Source organism: Furipterus horrens, unplaced genomic scaffold (genome assembly GCF_987537825.1).
Source record: "Furipterus horrens unplaced genomic scaffold, mFurHor1.1.pri manual_scaffold_11, whole genome shotgun sequence".
NCBI lineage: Eukaryota > Metazoa > Chordata > Mammalia > Chiroptera > Furipteridae > Furipterus > Furipterus horrens.
In genome coordinates, this window is record NW_028327181.1 from 11,668,255 (window position 1) to 11,691,669 (window position 23,415).

General features: G+C 47.3%; 1 protein-coding gene across 3 annotated transcripts in view; it reads left to right on the forward strand.

Moving 5' to 3' along the window:
* Window positions 1-4,137: 4,137 nt before the first annotated feature.
* Window positions 4,138-23,415, forward strand: part of CMKLR1 (chemerin chemokine-like receptor 1) — a 44,488-nt gene continuing 25,210 nt past the window's right edge. The window contains exons 1-2 of one of the 3 annotated variants that reach the window (XM_090292317.1): window positions 4,138-4,232; window positions 5,019-5,182. In XM_090292317.1, coding sequence (XP_090148443.1) covers window positions 5,078-5,182 — 105 coding nt within the window. In that variant the 5' untranslated portion in view covers window positions 4,138-4,232; window positions 5,019-5,077. Of the gene's footprint in view, window positions 4,233-5,018; window positions 5,183-13,853; window positions 14,142-16,301; window positions 16,531-23,415 lie in introns of those variants that run through there. The other 2 variants (XM_090292318.1, XM_090292320.1) reach the window with 2 other exon arrangements.

A 23,415-nucleotide genomic window follows, 5' to 3' on the forward strand; every position in this document is an offset into this window, starting at 1 on the left:
GTTATAGCTCTGTTGCTAAAGAAACCGCATACGTAAGCTCTCAAAAATGTGCTTTAACAGTGATGGGCTACTGTGAATTTGTGCTATTTACGTAACTTGCAATATACTTTACGGCAATATAATTACATGGCTGGGTTACTTTTAAATTTCATGGGGCAGCGTTGCTCAAGCCTTTGTCATTCCAGTGCCACCTTTTTGATTTTTGCCCTGCTTGTGTACCACCTCTATGGTGTCATGAATTTAATATTTTTAAAAATCTCATTTAAAAGGTCATTAAATGTACTCATGAAAAATATCAGTAAATGTAGCTCAAAAGGAAAATTTAGATGACCACAGTAAATAGAAAACCAATTATTGCTTTTCCCAATAGAAGGTAAGCATAAACTACCTCCCATTCAGTAAACAATGACAATAGAACAATGTTATTAAATGTTAGCTAGACAGTGAGCCTAATCTTGCTCTTTCTGTCATAAAGGGAGCTTGGCAAATGTTGGAGAAGGTGTTAAAGGCCTGTTAGCAGTAATTGAAACTTTTTCCTAGGTGCAATTAGAAGGATTGGAAAAGAATTCAAGAGTATAATTTTCTTATGTTGTGATTCAATATTTATTTAGTACCTTGTCCATATTCTAGGGTACTATTTTAGCATACAAATTCAACTGTATGAGCTCATAGTTTGCTTTTGTAAAGCCAATACCAAGCTTGATGTTTTGGCATTGAGTTGGTTTTATCCAGTACTTTCTTACAGCCAAATCAAAAAGGTTGAGATTGAGTGAGTCTTAATTAAGGTCTCCCACCTCCCCACCTAAACTGTCAAGTTGAGACCCACTGACAAATGACAGGTATCTTTGAGGTGCAAATGACCAGAGTTGCAACCCTGGTTTTACTACTTGTTTGCTCTGTGATCTGGGGCAAAGCACTTCACTTCCCTAAGTCTACATTTTCTCAGCTGTAAAATGCACATACTGGTATCAGCCTCAAAGGACTGACTTGAGGTTTGTAAAAGAAGTATTGTATGTGAATCCCCCTCTCGAACAGGACAGGTGGTCTGTGGTTGCTAGTTATTGTCCATCCCACAAGCTCGGGAGAGCAGAGAGAGCAGGACAGGGTCTGTCTTACTCATGGCACCTGCTTGATGCTCAATAAATATCCTCATGTTTGACCAGGTTCATGCCTGCAGTGGGTGGGGATGCTGTTTGTTCACAGTGCTGTCTTCAGAAAGTCTTCTCTGATTAGGTGGTTTGGAAAGTGTCTCAGGTCAGTTTAGAGATTGCCTTTGGGGCAGAATGGCCCTTGAAATTCTGGGGGCAGGGATAGAGTGGGGCATTCAGTATAAAGGGCTTCAAACTGTTACATGGATGGTGGAAAGAAAGACAGCAGAATGGAGACCACAGAATCGTAAGCCATCAGAACTAGAAAGACCGAGTGCCCTCATTTTCCAGAGGGGGAAACTGAGGCCTGGAGACAGAAGGTGACTTGACTAAGGTCATCCAGCCCGCTGGAAGCAAAGTGGATGCTTGAAACCACATCTCCTGATACCCACCCAGGCCAGAGCTCTGTCCTCAAAACCATGTCCAGTTCTTATTTGTCTCCTCCAGCTGTTGTCATATAATGATGGTCTGCATGTCTTTCCTCCTGGAACTTTGCAAAGCCTCTGGCCTCATCTCTCCTCTGGAAATAAATCCACATTCTGCGCGAGCACCTGCAGAGAGCAGGGAATTCTGGGAGCCTCCATGTGGGCTCCTGTCGTTCTCTTAGGGTCCAGCTGCGATCCCGGGGATCCCAGAGCGAGGGCTGTGCTAAGCCGTCTCCAGAAAAACATTGCCTTGTGTCTTCCTTCCTGAGTCTCCTCTGTTGTACTAAAAAATTTTTATTCTTTAATACCATGCAACAAACCTTATGAAGAATATGGAAAAGGAAAGAAGTATTAAGAATAAGTTTAAAAAATGGCAACCCCACAACCCAGAGATAATCACAGCTAATACCTTGGCACATTTCCTTCCAGTCTTTTTTTTCTCTTCGTACATATGTATTTCTTTCCCCCCACCTCCTCGTACCCTATAAACAGAGCCTTATACCTGCTTTCCTCTCACTCCTGCCGTTATGTTATGACCATTTCTCTATGTTACTAAATATTTTTTATTTTCTCCTAGACCATCAAGGATTTGTATGAAAATGAACATGGCCTTATTTTGAAATGGAAGGCAAAATGTGCCTGAATTTTGTAACTGAAACGGGAGGCTTAAAGGAAAAACAAGCTGGTGAACTTAGACCCTTAGAGGTATGCATTCATTTTTTTTTGCCATTTGATGGGCAAGTATGAGAAGTATCAGTCTATTTCAAGATTTTTAAAGAGAGTTTTTTATGAGTTTATTTGAGCCCAAATGATGACTCATGCTGTGGAACGAGATCTCAAATACTCCTCAAGACATTTTAAAATATAGTACTCACCAAGTGCCATTTACTTAATATATATTATACATTACATACATATAATATACTTAATATGCACTCATATATATTTATATTGTATGGTATATATAATAGACTTCATATATAATATGTAGTATATAATTATATGCAAAATAGCTTTATTTAGATATAATTTACATACCATACAATCCACCCGTTTAAAATGTATGTTTCCATGGTTTTTAGTATGTTCACAGAAATGTGCAACCATCACCACAATCAATTTTAGAACATTCTCATTGCCTCAAAAAGACACCCTTTATGCATTGGCAATTATTCTCCTTTTCTCCCCAACCCCTGACAACCACTAATCTATTTTTGTCTCTATAGATTTGCTTATTCTTGATATTTCATATAAATGGAATTGTATGATATGTGGCATTTGGTGTCTGGCTCCTTTCATTTTGTATAATACTTTCAAGGTTTCTTCTTGTAGCAAATATCAGTATTTTATTTTTTTAATAACTGAACAATAGTCTACTGTATGGATATACCACATTGTGTTTATTCCATTTTTTAGCTGTTATGACTAACACTGCAGTGAACATTTGTGTACAAGTATTTACGCAGACATATGTTTTGATTTCTCTTGGTGTCTACCGAGGAGTGGAACTGCTGAGTCGCATGATAACTCTGTTTCTCCTTTTGAGGAACCGCCAGACTGTTTTCCAAAGTGGCTGCACCATTTTACGTTCCCACCAGCAGGGTATGAGAGCTCCTATTTTTCCACACTCTGTCCGACACGTGTTATTACAGCCATCCTAGTGGATGTGAATTGGTATTTCACTGCAGTGTGGATTTGCATTTCCCTAATGACCAAGGTCATTGAGCATCTTTTCATGTGCTTATTGGCCATTTGTGTATCTTCTCTGGAGAAATGTCTATTTAGATCATTTTCCCATTTTTCAGTTGGGTTATTTAGTTGCCTTTTATAGCAAGTTGTAAAAGTTCTTTTATATTTGAGATCCAAGTGCCTTGTCAGATAGATGGTTCGCAGATATTTTCTCCCATTCTGTGGGTTTTCTTTTCACTTTCTTGATGATCTCCTTTGAAGCACAAAAGTTTTTATGACTTCTATGAATTTTCAAGAATATTTTCAAGACACGATTTTATGGTATAATTTAATGTTTCATATGTGTATGCCATAATTTAACACTTGTATTCCCAGTTTATTTACTATTATTATTAATTGTGTTAAGCTCTATCTCTTTGAATGAATCTGTACACAGTTCTCATGCTCTTCTTAGGACAAAGTTAGAGAAGTACAGCTACTCTGCCTAAGGATATGAGTGCTTTTACCACACTTACAAAATTGTTTTCAGAAAAGGAGTGCCCATGTACCTGCCTCTGCCCCCACCCTCCCTGAGGGGCCTTTGGGAGCCTAGTGACTGCCTCCCCTGCTACTGTTATTTATGAAAGAGAACTTCCTCACTGGATTCACTGAAAATTTACTGAATGTCACTGAATTGTAAGATGAGTGTCTAGCCGGTCTGGGCTCAGCTGTGCAAGAATCTTGTCTGGGGAAAAAAATTGAGACCTGTCAGCGGTAAGTCCAGGTAGAAGGGATAGCTAATCAGATCCCAGAATATCTTTTAAGAGACGCAGTCTTATTTATTTATTTATTTATTTATCCTCATTCAAGGATATGTTTATTGATTTTTAGAGAGAGAGAAAGGGAAAGACATTGATGTGAGAGAGAAACATCAATTGGTTGCCTCCCATATACGCCCTGACTGGGGATCAAACCCGAACCCACAACCCAGGTATGTGCCCCGACCAGGAATCGAACCCACAGCCTTTCAGTTGATGGGAAGATACTCCAATCGACTGAACCACCCAGCCAGGGCCAAGAGATGCAGTTTTATTACTTTGCTGTGCACATAACAGCTCTCTGGGAAGAGAAGTCATTTCTTCTGTGAAGTGTTTTGGGGAGGCTGCTTGACAGCACGGAGCAGGAAACAGTGGCTCTGAGAATACTTTGCTGGCTGGTGGCGGGCTTCATTCCACATCAGTTACCACTCATTCTTATTTGCACCATTAATTTATCTCTTCCTTCCTGGTGACAAAAAGAAATTCATTCAGGTTATTCCAAATTCCAGCTTAGCGGGGTTTAACCATCCATAAAATCTGATCGTCTGAAAGTGTGTGGCTTTCAATAGTCATTCGATGACTGACTCATCCAGCAAACATTTCATCCAGCAAACATTTCTTGAGCATCTATTATGCACCAGACAGAGCTCTAAGGTACAACTATGGATGAGATTTGTGGTCTCATGTTTTTTACTCATGTATGATTCCAGAACCCTTTTTAATTGCTGGACCTGCCTGTTCAGAAAATCTGGTGTCATACAGACACATGCATATAAGTTTTATGTGTTTATGGCCTCTCTGGAGACCATCAATAGGTTCCCCAGGGCGGGGGGCATGGGTGCCAGGTTCAGAATCATTGTATTCTAATAAATGGAAAAAAAAGTCGTTGTCATATTTCTGTTATTATAATCACATAACCCCTTGAAGCTTGACGCATAATCAAGGATTTCTATTCACAGACTTTGACACTTGAACATCAGCTTCAGGAGAAAGTCCAACAGATGTGGTCCCAGCCCTCATGGAGCCTCCAATCTGGGAAGAAGTTCTTACCAGTCCTCTGCCAAATCTCAACAGGGCAATTGTCCCCTGGTTCTCACGAGCAGGGTGTTCGGAAGAAATGAGGGTGAGTGAGCAGAAGAGTAGACACACACATGATGGCAGTATCAGGGTGCCTGGATTTCACCAGGCTGGGTGACCTCCAATCCACACAGGGGCTGTGGGTGGCTGATTTCAGCTTGGTCTTTTAGATGATGTCAGAGCCCTATTAGGGTTTTGGGAATCAAGATGCCACAAATAGTGAAAACCAAGGTAGACATCTGTGGGCATGAAATGAAGCCCAGAGTGTGGCCACCCATGATCTTTAGCTCTGGGAGGTCCGCACGATACTTCTTGGGAAGTTTTGTGTAACACACAACCCGAGTCCTATTAAACCAGTGAAGACAGGCAGACCCTACCCGAAACCCCACCGCCCCCCACCCCCCTCCTGCAGGAGTGAATCCAACCAGAGATAGGGAGACATCTGGGTGAATAATTCACAGACTTCCTTTGCTGAATTCTGGATGAGCCCTTGGGTCCTCATCTCCTTTCTTTCGCCCCAACATCACACCCAAGGCACGTGGAGAGGACCGAACCAGGAGGCCGCCAGCAGCTTTGGAACAGGCAATAGAGCGGCACAGAGAGAAATCTGATTTATGAACCCTGCATGTCCTGGCGCCTCGGAGGGGGACTGTCCGAGAAGGGACAAGCCTGGGAAAATGCAGGGGGGTGTTGATTTAGACACAGGCTCTCTCCTCAAATGCTTACGATCCCGTGATTGTGACTTTCTCATGGGTCATGGAGTGTTGTAAAAGACAGGAGATAGGAAATGACTGAGAGTCTGCTATGTTCCAGGGACTCTGCTTAGTGCCTTATATGGATTAACACAAGTCACCCCCACCACCACTCATTGTTACTATTATTACCTCTGGGCCTCTGGATGAGCCCTGAGGCACAGAGAGGTTAAGCCACTTGCCTTAGGTCACACAGCTGGTAAGTGGCGGGGCAGGATTAGAATTTATACTGTGCTCTTCACCTCCCTCAGTTGCTGCCTTGAAGCTCTCAGGCTCTGGTAATATTTTCTTGATCATCTGATAGGACACAGGCCCTAATCAATTAAAGCGCAGCCCTGAGTCAGGATTGGAGGCTCCCTGCTTGACAGTTGTTGCCCCTCTAGCTCCTGCATCATGATGTGGTCCTAGGAGAGGGGGTCCCGTGTAGCTGAGGTTTACCAGCCACTCAGGAAATACTTTCCTATTTATAGAACTGGTACCAGTCCTCAGCCGTGCCTGGCAAGACAGGGCTGTTCTGAAGAGGCAGGCTGGGCTGGAAGCATGTGGGTGACCCCACTGGAGGCCTGGATGATGACCAGAAACCCAGAGGCACCTGTGTGCTTGGAGGACATGCCAGTTGAGGGGGATCTGAGGTCAGAGACCCTTGGATGTCACCCACCCAGGCCCAGGGCAAGGGCCCCCACCTCTCCTGTCTCTTCTCTGCGGCAGCAGACTGAGTTCTGAGCTTGTTCCTGAGTCAGAGGCCCCAGCAGGAAAATAAACTTTCTGTACTGAGAGGAGGAGGGAGAAGCTCACTTTTCAAAAATAGGAGAGGCAGCCCCGTTGCTATGACGAACTTCTCGTGTTGCTCCGTGTTTTTAAAATCTTTTTGATTTTTTTAATGACCCACATAAAAAGGTACATACGGCCTCCTTGTAAAAATCCATGGAAAAATCTCCCTCTTACGCCCTATTTGAGTGAGGCTCAAGGAGTTGGGGGCCAGGAGGATATGTTTTAAGGCCTTTGAAGGCTCTTGGGTTGCTGACATTTGGGGGACGCCACCCCATATCAAGGGAAACCTCAAAATGTCCTTATAGATCCCAGTACACACTTCTTATAAAAATATCTGTACGCACTTCGTATAAAAATATCTGTAAAGGTTCTAAAATAATTCATAGTACATGGTTTTATGAAGAATACATTATTCATCGTGTTCTTGGGATTTGTGCTGTTCCATTTCCAAAGGCACAAGCGCTGTGGACGAGCGGTTGCCTCGCTAACGTGTTGTAGACATTTCTTTAGACATTTATTAATTTCAAGTTTTCAGTTGCTTCTTGGTGTTCTGGGGTTGATTTGCTCATGAATTCAGGTTTCAGATCTCTCTGTGGACCCTTGATAAGCTCGTGGGCTTCGGGTTCTGGGCTTCTCATGTGGGGCCAGAGGTTCAGGAAAAGATGTTCAGAGAGAAAGAGGGAGGGAGGCTGGGAGAGAATGATAAAACAAATGGGGCAAAATAGAAAGAATCTGTGACTTAGGATAAAGGTATATGGAAGTTCTTGCTGCTTCTTTGTAAGTTTAAATAAAATGTAAAAATGAAATGAAATTATATCACCCAAGGTGGTGGTGGTGGTGGTGGGTGGATGGGAGGGGTCACAGAATTAACTGGAAGCATTTTGGGTGGGGAGGGGCTGAGGGATGTGGCTCCTGGTTCTCTTCCCCTCCAGCCAAGCAGGTCCATTTTCATGTTCCTTCTATTTTGGGGACACATACAGATTCTTCTGGAAGAAAGGGGCAGGTCGGAGGGCCTAAAGAATCCGAGTCCAGCCATCTTGGAGGCCATGGGTTTTTCTAACAGTGAAGGGCAGAGAAGCCAAGTCCTTGGTTGTAGATTGCTGGGTGGGGTAGGGGGAGTTGGTGGGCAGGATGAGGGGAAATAGGGTGGAGAAGAAGTGGCCCAGATGATGAATTTGAGTCTTAAAACTAGCACCTTGTCAGCCAGCCCTCAACACACGCCGGGCACTGCTCTAGCAACTTTGGGAGCACTAGCTCTAATTCCCACAACATGCTGTTGGGCAGGTGCTATCACTAGCCCCGTGTTAGAGAGGAAACGGAGGTTCAGGGAGGTGGAGTCCCTTCCTCAGGTTCACACAGCCAGGGACTAGCAGAGCCAGGATGCAAATCTGGGGACCTCGCTCCGGCATGTGGCTTTACTTCCTTTATGTTTATAACACAGTGGTAACAGAGACCTGGGTAGATGCTGCAAGGCCAGAGGCAGGAGGCAGGGTCGTGGAAGATGGGCTGCCAGAAATGGCCCACAGCATTTAAAATTTTTTTTTAATTTTTTAATTTTTTTTTATTTTTGGTTTTTCAATTACAGTTGTCCCATTTTCTCCCAATTCCTCTCCCCCACCCAACCCGCCCCCTCTCCCGCAATCATATCCCTCCCCGTTGTCCATGTCCATGAGTCATTTATATATGTTCTTTCACTAAACCCTTCCCTTACTTATCCCCCTTCTCTCCCTCCCCCTTCCCCCCTCCCCACTATTGACTGTTATTCTGCTCTTTGTTCTATTTAGTTCTTTTGTTTGTGTTGTTCTTTAGTTGCCTGTTAAAATTTTTTTTAATGACCCACATAAAAAGGTACATATGGCCTCCTTGTAAAAATCCATGGAAAGATCTCCCTCTTATACCCGATTTGTATTAAGTGGCTGTTCTGATTCTTGCTCCGTAGACACTTCATGTATCCTCTCAGCGAAGGCTCCCGATCAGCTCTGCAAGGTTGAGGGTACCACCTCCATTTTACAGAAAGGGAATGAGAGGCCCAGAGAGAGCAAGTGCCTTACTCAAGGTCACACAGCAAGAAAGTGGCAGAGTTGGGATTTGAACCCAAGTCTTTCTGACCTCAAAAGATTGTGTTCTTGACCACAAGGTTGAACTGCCCTAATATTCAGTGGCTTTGGTGCTTTTGATCCATTTCTAGACTCTCACATTAGGCATAGGGCTAGCCCAGTTCTTCAAACATTTCCAGTATGGGTCAGGCCCAGTGTCAGGAGATGGGGCAACAGAAAGCTAGGGGTGGAGACAGATGTGTAGAGGGCAGAATAAAAAAGCAGTGTGATTTGAGAAAGGATGGAGGCATTGGCCAAATACAGAAGAGGTGATCAACTTTCCCAGGTAGGTGGGAAGAGAAAGGGCAACCCTGGAAGGCTGACTGAAGGAGGGGACATCTGAGCTTGGTTTTGAGAAATGGGCAGGTTACCAGGTGGTTGAGCAAGGTGGTGAGAGAGGGCATTTCTGGCAGAAGGAGCAGCTTGAGATTGGAAACTACATGAGGGGGGTCTGAGTAGAGGGAAGGGGAGAGGACGAGTATTTATTGAGCAGCTACTGTGTGCTTGGCTTAGTCCCTGTCCCTGTGGAGCTTACATGTGGAGGGGGAGATGGATGGAATATTTACAACACAAATGATCACTGCATTATGGCTGAGGTTGGCCCAGTGGTGGAAGATGGGTGCTATGGGAATGAACAATAGGGGTGCTGACCTGTCTTGGGGTCTGGAGAAAGTGGCATTTCAATTGACATCTGCAAGTTAGGCTGCGTAAGCTCTCTTTTCAGCTTTACCATCTCTTCCCTGGGAGCCGAGGTTGGCAGGACCTGAGTGATGGGCAATTTTGATCAACCAGAGCTAAGACATTGTACTGGGGAGCCATGGAGCATTGTTGAGCTGAGGAGAGACATTAAACAAAATGGAACCTCAGGAAGGCAGTTTTAGCAGTGCCCTCGGGGAGAAAAGAGGGCTACATGTGGGAATGTGGGCCTTTTTAATGCCTAGTAGAAGAGGTGAAATCCAACATTTATTGAGTACTGTGTGCCAGATTCTGTTCTAAGCACGTTGCTATGTATCAACTCATTTCCTTTTCCCAACAGTAGTTGGAGGTAGGTACTTGGCCACTCCTGTGTGCACAGAAGAAAGCTGAGATTCAGAGAGGTTTGGAAATTGCCCTAGGTCATACAGCTATTAAGGGGAGGGCCCTTGGATTACATTGGTCCCACTTGGATAATCCAGGATAATCGCCCCATCTCAAGACTCACAATTGAATCTCATCCATAATTTAGTCACATGAGCATTGAGTGAACCACGTGACTTGCCCAAGACCCCACAGCCAGTCATGGGCTGTGGAGCCCGAATTCCAGTGTGGCCTGTCTCCACCTTCGAGAAGGTTCAAAATGGGCACAGTTTGGCTTTACAGAGGATCCTTGTGCCACAGAAAGCTTCCTGTGATTCGAATCTCTCTGGTTAACCTAGTTTAGCTGCTGATGGTTAGGAAGCAGGAGGAAACCATTTAGTTTTAACTAGAGTGTTAGGAACTCGTGAACACCAAGATCAATCAGAAAAAAACAAGGGGTGTGGGACTTAAGACCACCTACACTAGGGCTGGCCAATACATGGGACAGGGCGGAGCAGGAACCAGCCCCCCAGCCTCTTAGACCAATGGGATGGACTTTTGTTGGAGCTCAGAGCGGGATGAGGAAGGCAAAGCACCCTTCCCCAGTCCAGGTCAGGCACTGCTGATCAATCATCGTGTCTGTTCCGACCAGGCCTGGACGTGCCCTCCCTCAGCACAGAGCTCCAGGATTCCAGGAGTTGAGCATCGAGGTAAGCTTGGTCTGCTGTCTTGGAACTACCTACCCAGCCTCCAAGGGAATAGGCGGAGGCCTCTTTAAATACCCTGCCTTTCTCAGGCCCCAGTATCCCTATACCAGACCTTAGATTTCAAAATCCTATTAAAAAAAAAGAAAACAAAACAAAAACAACACTCCACCCTCCCCAACTGTTTTTTACACTAAGGGAAAAAAGAAGGCAAACTTAGCCATGTTCAATATGGTGGCCAAGGCCCTGTGGCTTCTGATCGGCTCCGGGGTAGCCGAGCTCCACGTGTTCCTGCCTAGGGCCCGGCGGGGCTGTGGGCTTCAGGCCCGACCTCTGGCGCCGAGGGTCCTCCCTCTGCCTGATGTGGCTCCCAGCTGATAGAACCCAAACCTCACTGCAGCCTGGGCTGGCTTGGGAGGCCTGCGGTAGCGGCATTGAAGGGGAGGGGCAATTTCCGTAAATCCATCCAGAGACTGGATTCACCTGGCTCCCCCGCCCCCCCCCCCCAGGGCCCCCACGTGTGCTTCATCTTCCCGGAAGGCTGCCTCCCGCTCCTTCTCCCCCCCCCCCACACCAGCCCCTCCCCGCCGCCTCTTCCCCCTTCATTTCTTTCTCTCTCCTCCTCCTCCCACTCCCCACCCCACCCCCGATCCGTCCACAGCAGATAGGAAACTGAGGCTCAAGGTGAGAGGACTCGCTGCAGCCACAGGGCTCCCAGTGGTGGAGACGGGATTCCGGCCAGTCCGGTCAGGTCTGTCTGATCTCACAGCCTCCCTTCTGGACACCGTTCTGGGGGTTGACAAGGTAACTTGTTTTGGGATCCTGAGTGCTTTCCTCACGGGAATGTCTGTATCAGTGGTTTTCAAACGTGGGCGAACCCCAGCGTCCCGCAGCAGCTTGCAGACGTGCCGCTGGTTGGGTGCGGCCCCCCGAGGGTCCGATGCTGCTGTCGCAGGGAGGCCTGAGAGTCTGCAGTTCCATCAGCTCCCAGGCAAGGCTGCTGCTGCGCGCTGAGGCCGCTGGTCTCTGTTCCTAACGAACCTTCAGATGCTGACGCACAGGATCCCCATGGCTTTGTGGCAATGCCCTCTCCTTTGGACCAGGAGACTTTGGGGCTGCTGCTCGGCTGCTAACTGCTGGGTGACCTTGGGCGGGTCCCTTGCCTTCTCTGGACCCAGTGTTCCCATCTGTGCAGTAAGGCAGGGTGAGCTGCTCTTCGTCCCCTCGGCAAATGTGGCAGAGGCGGGAGGGGAGGGGTGTGGAGTCTGGCTGGGTCTGACTTCTGACTCTAGGAAGTTGTGTGACCTTGGGCAAGTGACTTAACCTCTCTGTGCTTCCAGTTAGAGTCTCGGAAATGAATGTGTTAGACTAGATAGTTTTAAGTGCAAATTTCACTGGAAAGTTGAGGATGGCGAGGCACTAAGGCGGATCCGATGGGAAAGTACGTGTCCCCCCACCAGCCCCAGCCTTTAGTCTCAAAGAAGAGCAGGTAAACCTCCTACCTCCTCCTCTTCCTCCCTCCTTCCCTCCCCCCCTTCCTTCCTTCCTTCTCCCCTCTCTTTTTTCTCTTCTCTTCTCTTCCTCTCTCTTCCTCTCCCCTCCCTGCCCCCTCTCCTTTCCTTCCCTTCTCTTTTCCTTTCCACACAAGTTATTTTCTGCAGCCTTAGCTTTGGAATCATACCTGGGTTCAATCAGATCTGTGGGCATGATCTGGGCACCCTTGGCAAAAAGACTTCCCATCTGTGGCCATGACACCCTCATCTGAAAACGGGCATGTGACCCTCCCCCCCAGCCGTGGTTGGAGGTTCACGTGACTTGTTCCACAGAAAGCGCTCAGCCCAGGGCTGTGCACGTGGCAGGCACTTCGGTCAGTTCTTGAGTGTGGAGGTGACAGCTGGGCACTGGAGCCAGACAGCCAGGGTGGAATCCCCGCTGTCCCACGGACCAGCGGGTGGCCTTGGGCAAGTCACTTAGCCTTTCTGTGTCCCAGTTTCCTCATTGGTAAAATGGGGACAGAAGTAATAACTACTTGCTAGGTTTTAGTGCCTAGCACACTGCCCAGCTGTCAGCTATTTTGATTAGTCCACTGATGATGGTGACAGTGGGATGATGCAGGTGATAAGCCAGGCATGGTGCTTAGCTGGGGACAGAGCAGGGGACAAAATACAGTCCCTTCCCCAAGGAGTTCCCAGTGCAAGGGAGAGATACCCTAATAGGCAGGGTCAATATCACATCAGTGCCATGACTAGGAGGAGCCCAAGGGGTCAAGAGGAGCACAGAGCAACCCTCCCCCAAGGGGCAGGGAAGGCTTCCCAGAAGGTGGTCCCCAAGCTGAGACCTGAAGAGGAAGCAGCAGACCCTTAGAATAATAAATATGGTCATAAGAGTTTTGTAAAATAAAATAATTGGACAAATGTGTTTATTATAGCTAAAAAGTTGAAAATAACCTAATCAAGCACCAAGAAAGTATTAATCAAATAAGCTATGGTGCATTGAGTCATGAAATAATTATCAGCTATTAAAACAGGATTTTTTATATATATATACCATTGAATGAAAAGGCAGGTTGCAACATGGTATGTAGGGTATGACTGAGTCATTTTTTATTTATATATAAAATATATGTATGTGTATGTTCATATCAGAGTGTTAATATTATTTATCTTGGGTATCAGGGTTTGGGATGAAAGCAGAATTTATATTTAAATGATACAGGGTCTGAATGTAGTTAAAGCTTTTGATATATTTTGTCAGATAGCTCTCCAGAAATGGTTTGTCAATGCACATTCCAATATGTATGTGATTTTTTGCTTCTGTATAACATTTTATAAAATCAAACATTATAATACATTATAATCTTCGTCCATTTGATACTTTAAGAAACCTCATTGCTGTTTTAATTTAAAAAAAAAAAAGAGGGAGCAGGAGGTCATCAGGCCATGAACAGGGGCAGGAAGGGCATCCAGGTGGGAGGAACAGCATGGGCCAAGGCCTGGGGTGCGGAGGCAGCCCAGAGTGGTACTCTCTGGCAGCCAGTCGTCTGGAGCTCCTGAGGCCCTTGTAGGGAGCATGGGGCTCCCCCAGCTGCATGTGTTCCTGGTTTGTGCCCAGACAGTGGGAAGGGCTCCCAGCTGGGCTTGGCCGCTGGAGGGGCGGGTCGTCCCCAGCAGGCGTTGCCACCAGCCGCCACCCACCAGCCCAGTCCCTGGCTGGCAGGGACAGCCTCCCCGGCAGCCCCCACTCCATGCAGCTGGCCGCCCCCGCCCTCATTCGGTCCAGTTTCCTGCCCCTCCCTCCTGCTCTCCTCCCTCCAGCTGTTTTTCTGGCAGAGTCTGTCCCATTCAGAACGGCAGCCCCGACCAGCAAGGAACCCAGCACAGACTGAGGTCTCCCCAGGAGCCTCTTAGGGGATGAGGGTCTTCTAGGGGTTGGGGTGGAGCTGCGCTCTGTGGGATTCGAGGAAATCTTGAATGAATAAATGAACTGCTTTCTGGGCAGACAGCCACAGCCGAAGAATGGTGTGATTGGGAGGAAGAAGCCAGGAAGCACAGGTCTCCTGCAGAGACTCACGGGACCTGAAGTTTTGGAGAACCTTCTGGAAGACCTGGGCAGATAGCAGCCTCAAGGTACCATGGTTGGCTTTGACACCATCCAGAGGGACCAGGGAAGGGGATTACTAGTCCAAGATAAGGGTTCTCTGGCTCTTCTTAAAATTTAGTTTTTATCAAAATGGATGTAGCTCTATTATGATTTTCAGATTTCCAAAGTAATGCATGCTAATTGTTAAAAATAGCGAGGTCACCTGAGGTTTGAAAGTGGCAGCTCAGCGTTTTCATCGTCATTCTGCTCAGGCGCGCACGGCAGCCCCACGAGGGAGGCAGGGTTCGTGGCCTCCCATTCCGCGGGTGAGGAAACTGGGACTCAGCGAGGGGAGGGCGCCGGCTCAGGGCTGGGGGTCGGGATCAGAATGAAGTGAGGGTCTGCGCGGCCCACCTTCTGTACTAACTCTCAGGACAGAGACAAAAGAAGGGTCCTAACCCAGAGGTGGCCTCTCAGGTGCCCCTCTCCCTCCCTCCCTCCTCCCCTCCTTCCCTCCCTCTCTCGCTCACTCATTGACCCGTGGTGTTTGTTAAGTGCCTGCAACGTACCTGACATGGTTGAGTATGTAAATATGAATCCACTTCTTTCCCAGTTCTTTAAATTAAATTTACTGGGGTGATAATTGTTAACAAGCGTATACAGCTTTCAAGTGTCAATTCTGTGTCCTGCACCGTGGGTTTCGCACTCGCTTTCCCACCAGCGCGTCTCGGGAGCTTTCTGTGATGCGCCTCCATCGGGAACTTCCCTCCTGTCACCGGGTTCTCTGTACTCTACTGACAGCCACACAGAAAGCGTGTCTTGCGGTTTATCCAGTCATCTCTCACCGGGGTTGTTTCCTTCTTTCTTCTCCCCCACGCTTATAAATAGGGCTGTAATGACCACACTAGTATGTCATCTTTGTGTGTTTGTTCTACGGACACCTTTCCAGAGGCGAAGTCACTGGGTCAAAGGTTTGCCTGTTTCGAAGGCCGCTGAGGCTTTCGGCTACATAGCCACGGGAAGTTGTGCCGGCTCTCATTCTCCTGGTGCCGACCTGGGGTGCAGTATTCTGCCAGCGTGACCCCCATTGGTTGCTATGCAGCTCTTAAAACTTCCCTGGTGAGCCCTGGCTGGGCAGCTCGGTTGTTTGGAGTGTCAACCTGTGCACCAAAAAGGTCATGGGTTCAATTCCTGGTCAAGGCACATACCTAGGTTGGGATGCATATGGGAGGAGGCAACTGATAGATGTTTCTCTCCCTCCCTCCCTCTCTCTCTCTAATCAATAAACATAAAACTTCCCTGAGAAAGGTGAGATAACACATGGCTGCCTCGCTGTACATTTCTTTTTGACGCTGATCCGCCTTTATAATCATATTGTTCACTTTTCTTTCATAACTATCCTGTTTAAGTCCATTTCCACTTATTTTCCTGTTGGCTTGTTTATCTTTTTCTTGTTGATATTTAAGAGTTCTTTGTATATGAAGGCTATGAGCCCTTTGCCAGGGTTCTCTGTCAAAAACATTCTACTGCCCCCTCTGTTTTCAGACTAGTACATTTTAAGTGGGTAAGCCATAAAGACCAGCTTTGGGCAAAATTACAAGCAAGTAACACTTAATAACTGAGTACAGTTGGCCCTCCATATCCCACATTCTGCATCTGCAGATTTAACCAACCGCGGATCAAAAATCTTTGCAAAAAAAAAAAAAAAAATATTTTTTGCTATTGTTGGCATGTACTCTGTAGTTAGGCCTGAACATGTAAACCTTATTTTCTTGTCATTATTCCCTCAACAATACAGTATAACTTTATAATACCTAGCATTTATATCGTAGTAGGTGTCGTAAGTAATCTAGAGATGATTTAAAGGGTATGCGAGGATGTGCATAGTTTATATGCAAATATTACACCGTTTTATATATGGGACTTGACCATTTGCAGATTTTGGTATCCACGGGGGGCATGGATGCCAATTCCCCGTGGATATGGAGGAATGGCTGCACCTGCTATTTGACGTAAGTCTATTCACTCTGATGTGTACAGTCCAGAGGGGGTAGTGAGACAGTGGCCAGGCCCTGTGTCTGCCGTCTCTAAGGGCCTGGGCCCCAGCTTCCCTTTTGGAACCCCCAACTTCCTTTAAAGACCAATCTCCTTGCAGTTCTCACAGTCTCTCCTGCTTCCTTCAACTCGCTCAAAGGGAAAACTTCTCTAAATGCTTCCGCTGCCGAAATGAACAGGGTTGGCTAATTCAGGCCTCTGCTGGCAGGAAGAGGGTGGCCTGAGATTTTCTTAAGAGAGAGGTTTAATTTAAACCAGTGATGCTCAGGCAGTGGGGCGTCAGGCCCTGAGAAGCCCACGGAAAGAGTTATTTATCTCTTGGTACAGAGGGACCTTATCTGGACCCCTCCAAGCTTCAAAAAGCGAGAAACTTGACTTTGGGTAAGTACTTACCCCAGGGCTGAGCCCTTCTGAGAAGTCCCCCTGCAACTGGGTCAAGGCCTGTCTCCACTAGAGTCCCTCAGTGCCTGTTCTTCCTCTGCCACAGTGCCCGTCACACTGTGTTGTAAGTGCTGGTCCTGCTGTCTTGTCTGTCCTGCTGTCTGTCTCTCCTGCTGGTCCCGGGGACTGCTTGAGGGCTGAATGGGGTATTATTTTCTTTGTATCTTCAGTCCCCAGCATAAGATCTAGGATGTAGTAGGTGCTCAGTAAATGTTCGTCTAATAAATAGAGTAGCCAAGCCTCAGTTTCACCATCTGTAAAATGGGACGAGGGAGTTATAGTAAAGGTTCATTTCTTAAAGCTTTACTTAATAATTCCTGTCAGTTTGTAAGCCATTTGGTTGTGATGATTTTCTTGAATCCTCACCATGGCTATATGATAAAGGTACTATGAATATGTCCATTTGACAGGTTAGGAAACCGAGTCCGGGAGAGGGGTTCCAATGTTAGACCTCCATGAGAGGCAGTAGAGCACTGTGGCTATGGGGTTGGGTTCTGTTGGGTGGGTTTGATCCTGATCTGTCACCTGCTGGCTTAGTGACATAGAACATTTCTTATCTTTACGCTTCAGTTTCCTCATCTATAAAATGGGAATCTGAATAGTCACTACTAGGATTGTTAAAAGGATAAATGAGATGATACATGAGGAGCACTTAGCAGAGGACTTGCTGTGTAGTAAGGGCCCTATGAACATTAGCTATTATTCTATGATCATTTCTATACCACCGTCTCTCTATACGTGTGACACCCATCTGAGCCAAAGAGAAATTGTTATTGCTTCCTTTACCAGTAGATGATCAATGCTCAAGTTCCCGCCGGTGTACTAGGAAGCCAGATGCTGATTTCATTCTCTTGGATCTATGCCGCACAGGTGTGGCTATAGTGTAACCCTGGAATTACTGACATTCTGATCAATAATCAGGAGTCTTTCTTAAAGCTTCCGTTTTCTGACTCAGAGTGTTTGAGGAGGTGCAGTGGGAGTCTGAATTTTGAACCTGCTCCCAGATGAGTCTGATGTACCCCAAAACTGAAGAGTACTCGAAGGTCTCTTCTTTTTGCCTTTGCCCAGGTTTCTGGGTTCTTGGCTGCACATGGAGGTTTGTTTTCTTTCCTTTCTAAGCAGATATCTATGTACTTCTTGCAAGTCTACATGTCCTGTGTCAGCAGTTGAAGTCAGGAGGCCTGATGGAGAAGAAGTGAAACTTCGTGTATTCTACCACAGAAAGTCAGATCGTGTTAGCAGTCACCCAGTGTGCAGACCTGGGAAGTATTTCAAACCACAGAGAATATATGAAGAAATGCAATTCACAAACAGATAAAACTGGTGTTATTCTAGTTGAAATAGAAGCGGAGGACTGTAGACCACAGCTCGCTGAACCTCACTCCCATTGCTAAAGGACCTCTAAGGATCCTTATAGCTCTGTGGGGCAGGTTGAAAATTGCAAATCTATTCCGAATTGTTATGAGATCAAAGTTCTTGACCTTTGCTGCCTATGCTCTGCGACCTTAGGCAAGGTACTCTCTCTGGCCATAATCGTTTGTAGAGAAGGAGGTTGAATGTTGTATTTGTCTGGGTAGTAGGGTAGTAACAGGCCAAAACATGTATAATGGCTCAATAAAACAGATGTTTATTGTAAGGCAAGTATTTCTGAATGGGGGGTGGACCTCTTCAACACAGTGATTCAGTGACCCATCTTGTGTCCCTCCTGTCCCCTTGGACATACATCATCACTGATGAAAGAAAGCATGGAGGTGGCATGTTTGCTTCTAAACTGCCTTTCACCACATGTACGAACTAATCATGTGACCTATCTAGTTGCAAAGGGGTCTGGGAAATGGAGTTCTTAGCCAGGGTGGCTTCTTCCCGGCTACAGCTGTGTACTGTAGAGGGGAGAATGGGTTTTTGTGGACAGTTGGCTGTCTCTGTCGCAGACATGGTGGCTTCTTGGGTCTCCCATTCCCTGATTCTAAGTCTAAATGTTTATTAGTCAGTCTTAGAGTTACCATGGTAACGTTGAACCCACAAATATTTCCTCTTTCCTTAAGATAATCCGCATCAAATATACCAAGTAGATTCCTACATTCCAGGCCCCTAAACATGGATTTCCCTGGGGATTAGACAACTGCCATTCTCCTTCTCTTCTGGAAAAAGGAAACAATAACAATTTTATTGAGCTCGGCACATTTATTGAGCCAAAGGTTTTCCTAGCCAATATCTCAGTCCCCTTACAAACCTATATTGAAAGGCTTTAGGATCATCATCCCCATTTTATAGATGAAGAAAATGAAGCTCAAAGAGGTAAAGGGATTTGCCCAAGGTCACATAACTCATAAGCAAAAAAAACTGAGATTTGAACTCAGGAAACCCTACCCCTGCCCTAGGGTCCCACTGCATGCGTCGTGTGTGTGTGTGTGTGTTGTTAAGTACACCCCCAGCTCTGGGCATGGGGGAAGTGGAAGTGCAGGAGTCATTGTCCAAGTCCCGCCAGGGGTCAGACTTACTGATTACAAGGCTTCTAGGTGCTTGTGTTCTGAGTGAGCCCAGGGTGAGTAAGTACAGTCACAGAAAAAAGGAAGGAGGTGGTGTTTGAGGACACATACTCAGCATTGGTGGGTCCTGGATGATGCTGAGGTCTTGACTAAGCCCGCCACAGAGTGGGTGCTTGGGATCAACTTCCTGTGTGAAGAAACCTGTGGAGGAGTGAAAGCTGTGATAACATGAGAACTGGCAGGAATCAGGCTCAGTTCCTGTTCTTACGGCCTTCACGGGAGGGGACATAAGCTTGCAATGTATACTTACAGTCGTTCACTCAAAGAATAGTTATTTGCACCGTCTGTGTGCCTGGTATGCCCCCAAGCAGAATGATGAAAAATACTGGCGTATTGGTCCCTATTTCAGAGAGAAGGGAATTGAGGCCCTGCTTGGCTACGTGACATCCCCAAGGCCACTTGGTGGGACTAGGACCTGGGGATCCTGGTTCCCTGATACTCTTTCTTCCCTCCTGGCTGAGAGGAGGCCCTGGGCTGGGCCTGAAATGCAGGGAAGGAGTGTTGGCAACTGCTTTGTGCTGCTTCCGGACTCCGGGGCATGCTGGTTTCAGGCAAAACTATGATGTTTAGTTAAGTCACTTCTCTGGTGAAACCTCTCTATTTTTGCAGTGATGGGCACAGCATGGTAGAGAAACAGCAAGATTTCTTGCCCCGCTGGATGGAAATAAGAGATAGTAATTCAACAGGGTGCCATCAAAGAAAGAGATGCCAGTGTCTGGTTGGCGTCTGTTGACAGCAGAACATGGTCATAGACTCCACAGCCAGCTGCTCTAGAGTTCAGACCTCATCTCTGCCCCTTAACCTCCTGGGGCCTCAGTATCCTCATCTGTAAGGTGAGGACAGTATCAGTGCCTACGTCATAGGGTTGTTGTGGGATTAAATGACTCAATATACAGAAAGCACTGAGTGCAGCTCATGGTCAGTTCAGTGAAAGCATTTCTATTTTTATGCACAGGAAAGCAGGCATTGAAATTCACCTTTGCACTTCTGAGGTGATGTGGGCATCTGGAGCCTGTGACCTTGGGTTCCTAGGCCAGAAAAGGTCATTTTGGCCTGTCACCTGGCTTCATGCCTCGTCCTGGGGAGAAGTCCTGCGCTCCAGGGCTGGGGGTGAAGCACCACCCACCTTTGACATACTCTGGTAATCTTGGAAGTACCAGCAGCTGACTCAGTAGGGTGGCCAGCTGCTATCCAGGCAGAACGTCAGAATCGGTTCTGCTTTCTTGGGGTACATGACTAGGGTCCTCTGATCTTCAGCCCTGGGCTCATGCTGAGGGCAGCTCTTGTGCAAGGAGATGAGCGAGTGGGTGGCTGATGCAAGAATCAACAGTTAGCATACTCAGTTTTTTCTTCAGCAAATCGTGGGTCAGAGGGAAGGGAGGTGGGAGAGGGTGTGAGGTAACCAGGCAGACCTGGGTTCTAGTCCTGGGCTTGGCAACCCCCACCTGAGTGAGCTTAGGCAAGTCACATAACCTCTTTGAACCTTAGTTTCCTCTTACAGTTGTTCAAAGAGTGTCTGCAGTGTGCAGTAAATGGTCTGGGGTGGTGATTAAGGACAGGGGACATTCAAAATATGCCTGTCCCTTGTCATATGAATTTGTTTGAACAGGTCTCAGAATCTATAAACTTCTGGATGTGAGATGAAGTAAGAACTCAGATAGCCAGTGTATGAGTGTTGTGTTGCTGCTATAACAATCACCACAGACTTTGTGGCTTAAAAGAAAACACATGTATTATCTTAACGTTCTGGTGCTCAGGAGTCCAGGTGAGTTTCACTGGGATAAATCAAGGTGTCAGCAGGGCTGTGTCCCTTCTTGGAGGCTCTGGGGGAGAATCCATTCCCTTGCCAGTTTTAGTTTCTAGAGGCTGCGCACATTGGTTGATTTCCGGCCCCTTTCCCCATCTTCAGTTCCAGTGGCAGCAGGTTGCGTCCTCATGGAATCACCCTGACAGTCCTGCCTCCCTCTTTCATTTATAAGGACCCGTGCAGCGACACTGGACCCACCTGGATAACCCAGGCTAATCTCCCCATCTCAAAAAGCCTTAACTTAATTATATCCACAGAGTCCCTTTTGTCATGTCAGGTAACATAGTCTCAGGTTCCTGGGGTCAGGACAAGGATATCTTGGTGGGGGTGGGGGGCCTTGTTCCTCCCACCACAGTGAGGCATGTCTCAAACACTGATCTGCCCATGTCTGTTGGATTCCCGACTTTGGACGCTGAGAGTTCTGGCAGCCAGTCTGGTATGTACAGTTGGCTCAGCAGGGCGCTGACCAATCAGAACAGACATGGATGTCAACAACCAATGAGGCTGTACCAGGGCATTGGGGGTCGTTGTCAAGCCCGACCAAGACCCCGGTCTTTGGCGTCACTGAGGCTGGATTGAAATCCCTGCTCCACTACTTACAAACCCCTTGGCTCTGAGCAAGAGAGTTTTCACATCTGTGAAATGGGATGGCAATGGCAATGTGCCCTCCATAGGGTGGTGCCCAAGTTAAGGGCTGAGCGGGGTGCCTGGCACCTGGCAAGGGGCTCCATGTGAACCGGTGATCCCAGGGCAGTTTCGTTTCCCAGGCTGGGCCTCTCTGGAGGTTTCTAGATACGAGAACCCTCTGTTGGTGCTCCAGCCTGGGGAGAGGCTCTAGCCTGGCTCACGGGCTGCAAAGAGCAGGGTGACTTCACGTTCCCTCGAAGGAAGGAGGCTTACTGTTGAGGACTGTGCCTCCTGGGGTGGAGGGGACACTAGCACCAGCTGCCCGGCCAGGCTTATGTTCAACCAGAAGGTTCTCAGGATCTGAGGTGGCTCCAGGAAGTGTTATTTCGGCCCCCACAGCTGTAAAACCCTGGAGCTCTCTCGTGCTGTTCAGCACGGCTCACTTCCCTCCAGTTCTCTTTCTGAGTTTCTCTTTCCACTTCTGGCCTTGCTGCTGAATGCTCCACCCTCTCTCTGAGTTGCCTGTTTAAACACCCCGGAGGGAGCACATTATTGGTTCATTTAGTCTTGCCTGAGTTCCTGTTGGGTCCCTAATGAGGTTCGGGTTTCTCTCTGATGAAGAGCTAATCTCCTCTCAACCTGCAATCTTCATTTCCAGCAGGTCCAAGCAAGCTCTTGAATTGCCATTAAATTAAGTTGACATTGACCTTGGTATTATCTAGTTCAGGGATAGAGTTCTGTACCCCTCACTCACGAGCCAGGGCAGACATCACTGATTCAATCATGCCTCTCTCTGTGTAGCGGAAAACCAAATGTTTCAGTAATTTCTCTCTGTGTTTAAAATCATCCCAAAACATAGTGGTTTAAAACAATTTACTTGTTTGCGATTCTGTAAGAGGACAGAGCTTTGCAGGGACGGCCCATCTTTGTTCCAGGAGGTAGTGGTGGGTCAGTCGGGGGCTGTGTTCAGCTGGGAGCTTGACGGGGTGGGGGGGGCATTCAGAATGGCCTCATACCCTGTGGGGACTCATGCTGTCCCTCTCCCTGTGGCAGGACTGTTTGGACTTCTCTGCCTGGAGGCTCAGGGCTCTGGGAGAATGAGAGGAGAAGCTGCCGGGCCCCTTGAGCTATAGGACCGGGACCAGCACGGCATCACCTCCGCCACATGATGTTGGTCACCGCCAGTGGACTAGAGTCCCCTTCATGATGGGGGGAGTGACATGTGTTTATTTATGGGGGCTGGGGGGTGATAGGAACATCCATCTTTAAAGACAGTCTACCCACCAGGCTTGGCCTTCAAATCTGATGGATGACAATGATCATCTGAGATAATTATTTGTCATCCCTGAGTGTCTTAGTCCATTCGAACTGCTATAACAAAATATGACAGATTGGGTGGATTCTAAACAGCAGAAATTCATTTCTGACAGTTTTGGAGGTTGGAAGTCCAAGATCATGGTGCAGGCATGGTTAAGTTCCAGTGAAGGTCCTCTTCAGGGTGGCAGACTGCTGACTTCTTGCTGGGTCCTCATGTGGCAGAAGGGACTGGGGATCTCTCTGGAGTCTCATTTATTAAAGTCTCTTAGGACCCCATGCATGAGCGTTCCACCCTTACAACTTAATACCCTCACACTGGGGGTAGGACTTCAGTATATGGATTTGGGGGAGGGCACAAGGCTTCATCCATAGTGCTGAGCCAGCCCCACTTCCATTTTCCGGATGGAAAGACTGAGGCTCAGGAGGCGAGAGGGACTCATTAAAGGAGCCCAGGAAGGCGGTGGGAGAGCCGGGACACAGCCTCCACACACTCCACCGGCATTTGCTGAGCACCTGCTGTGTGCC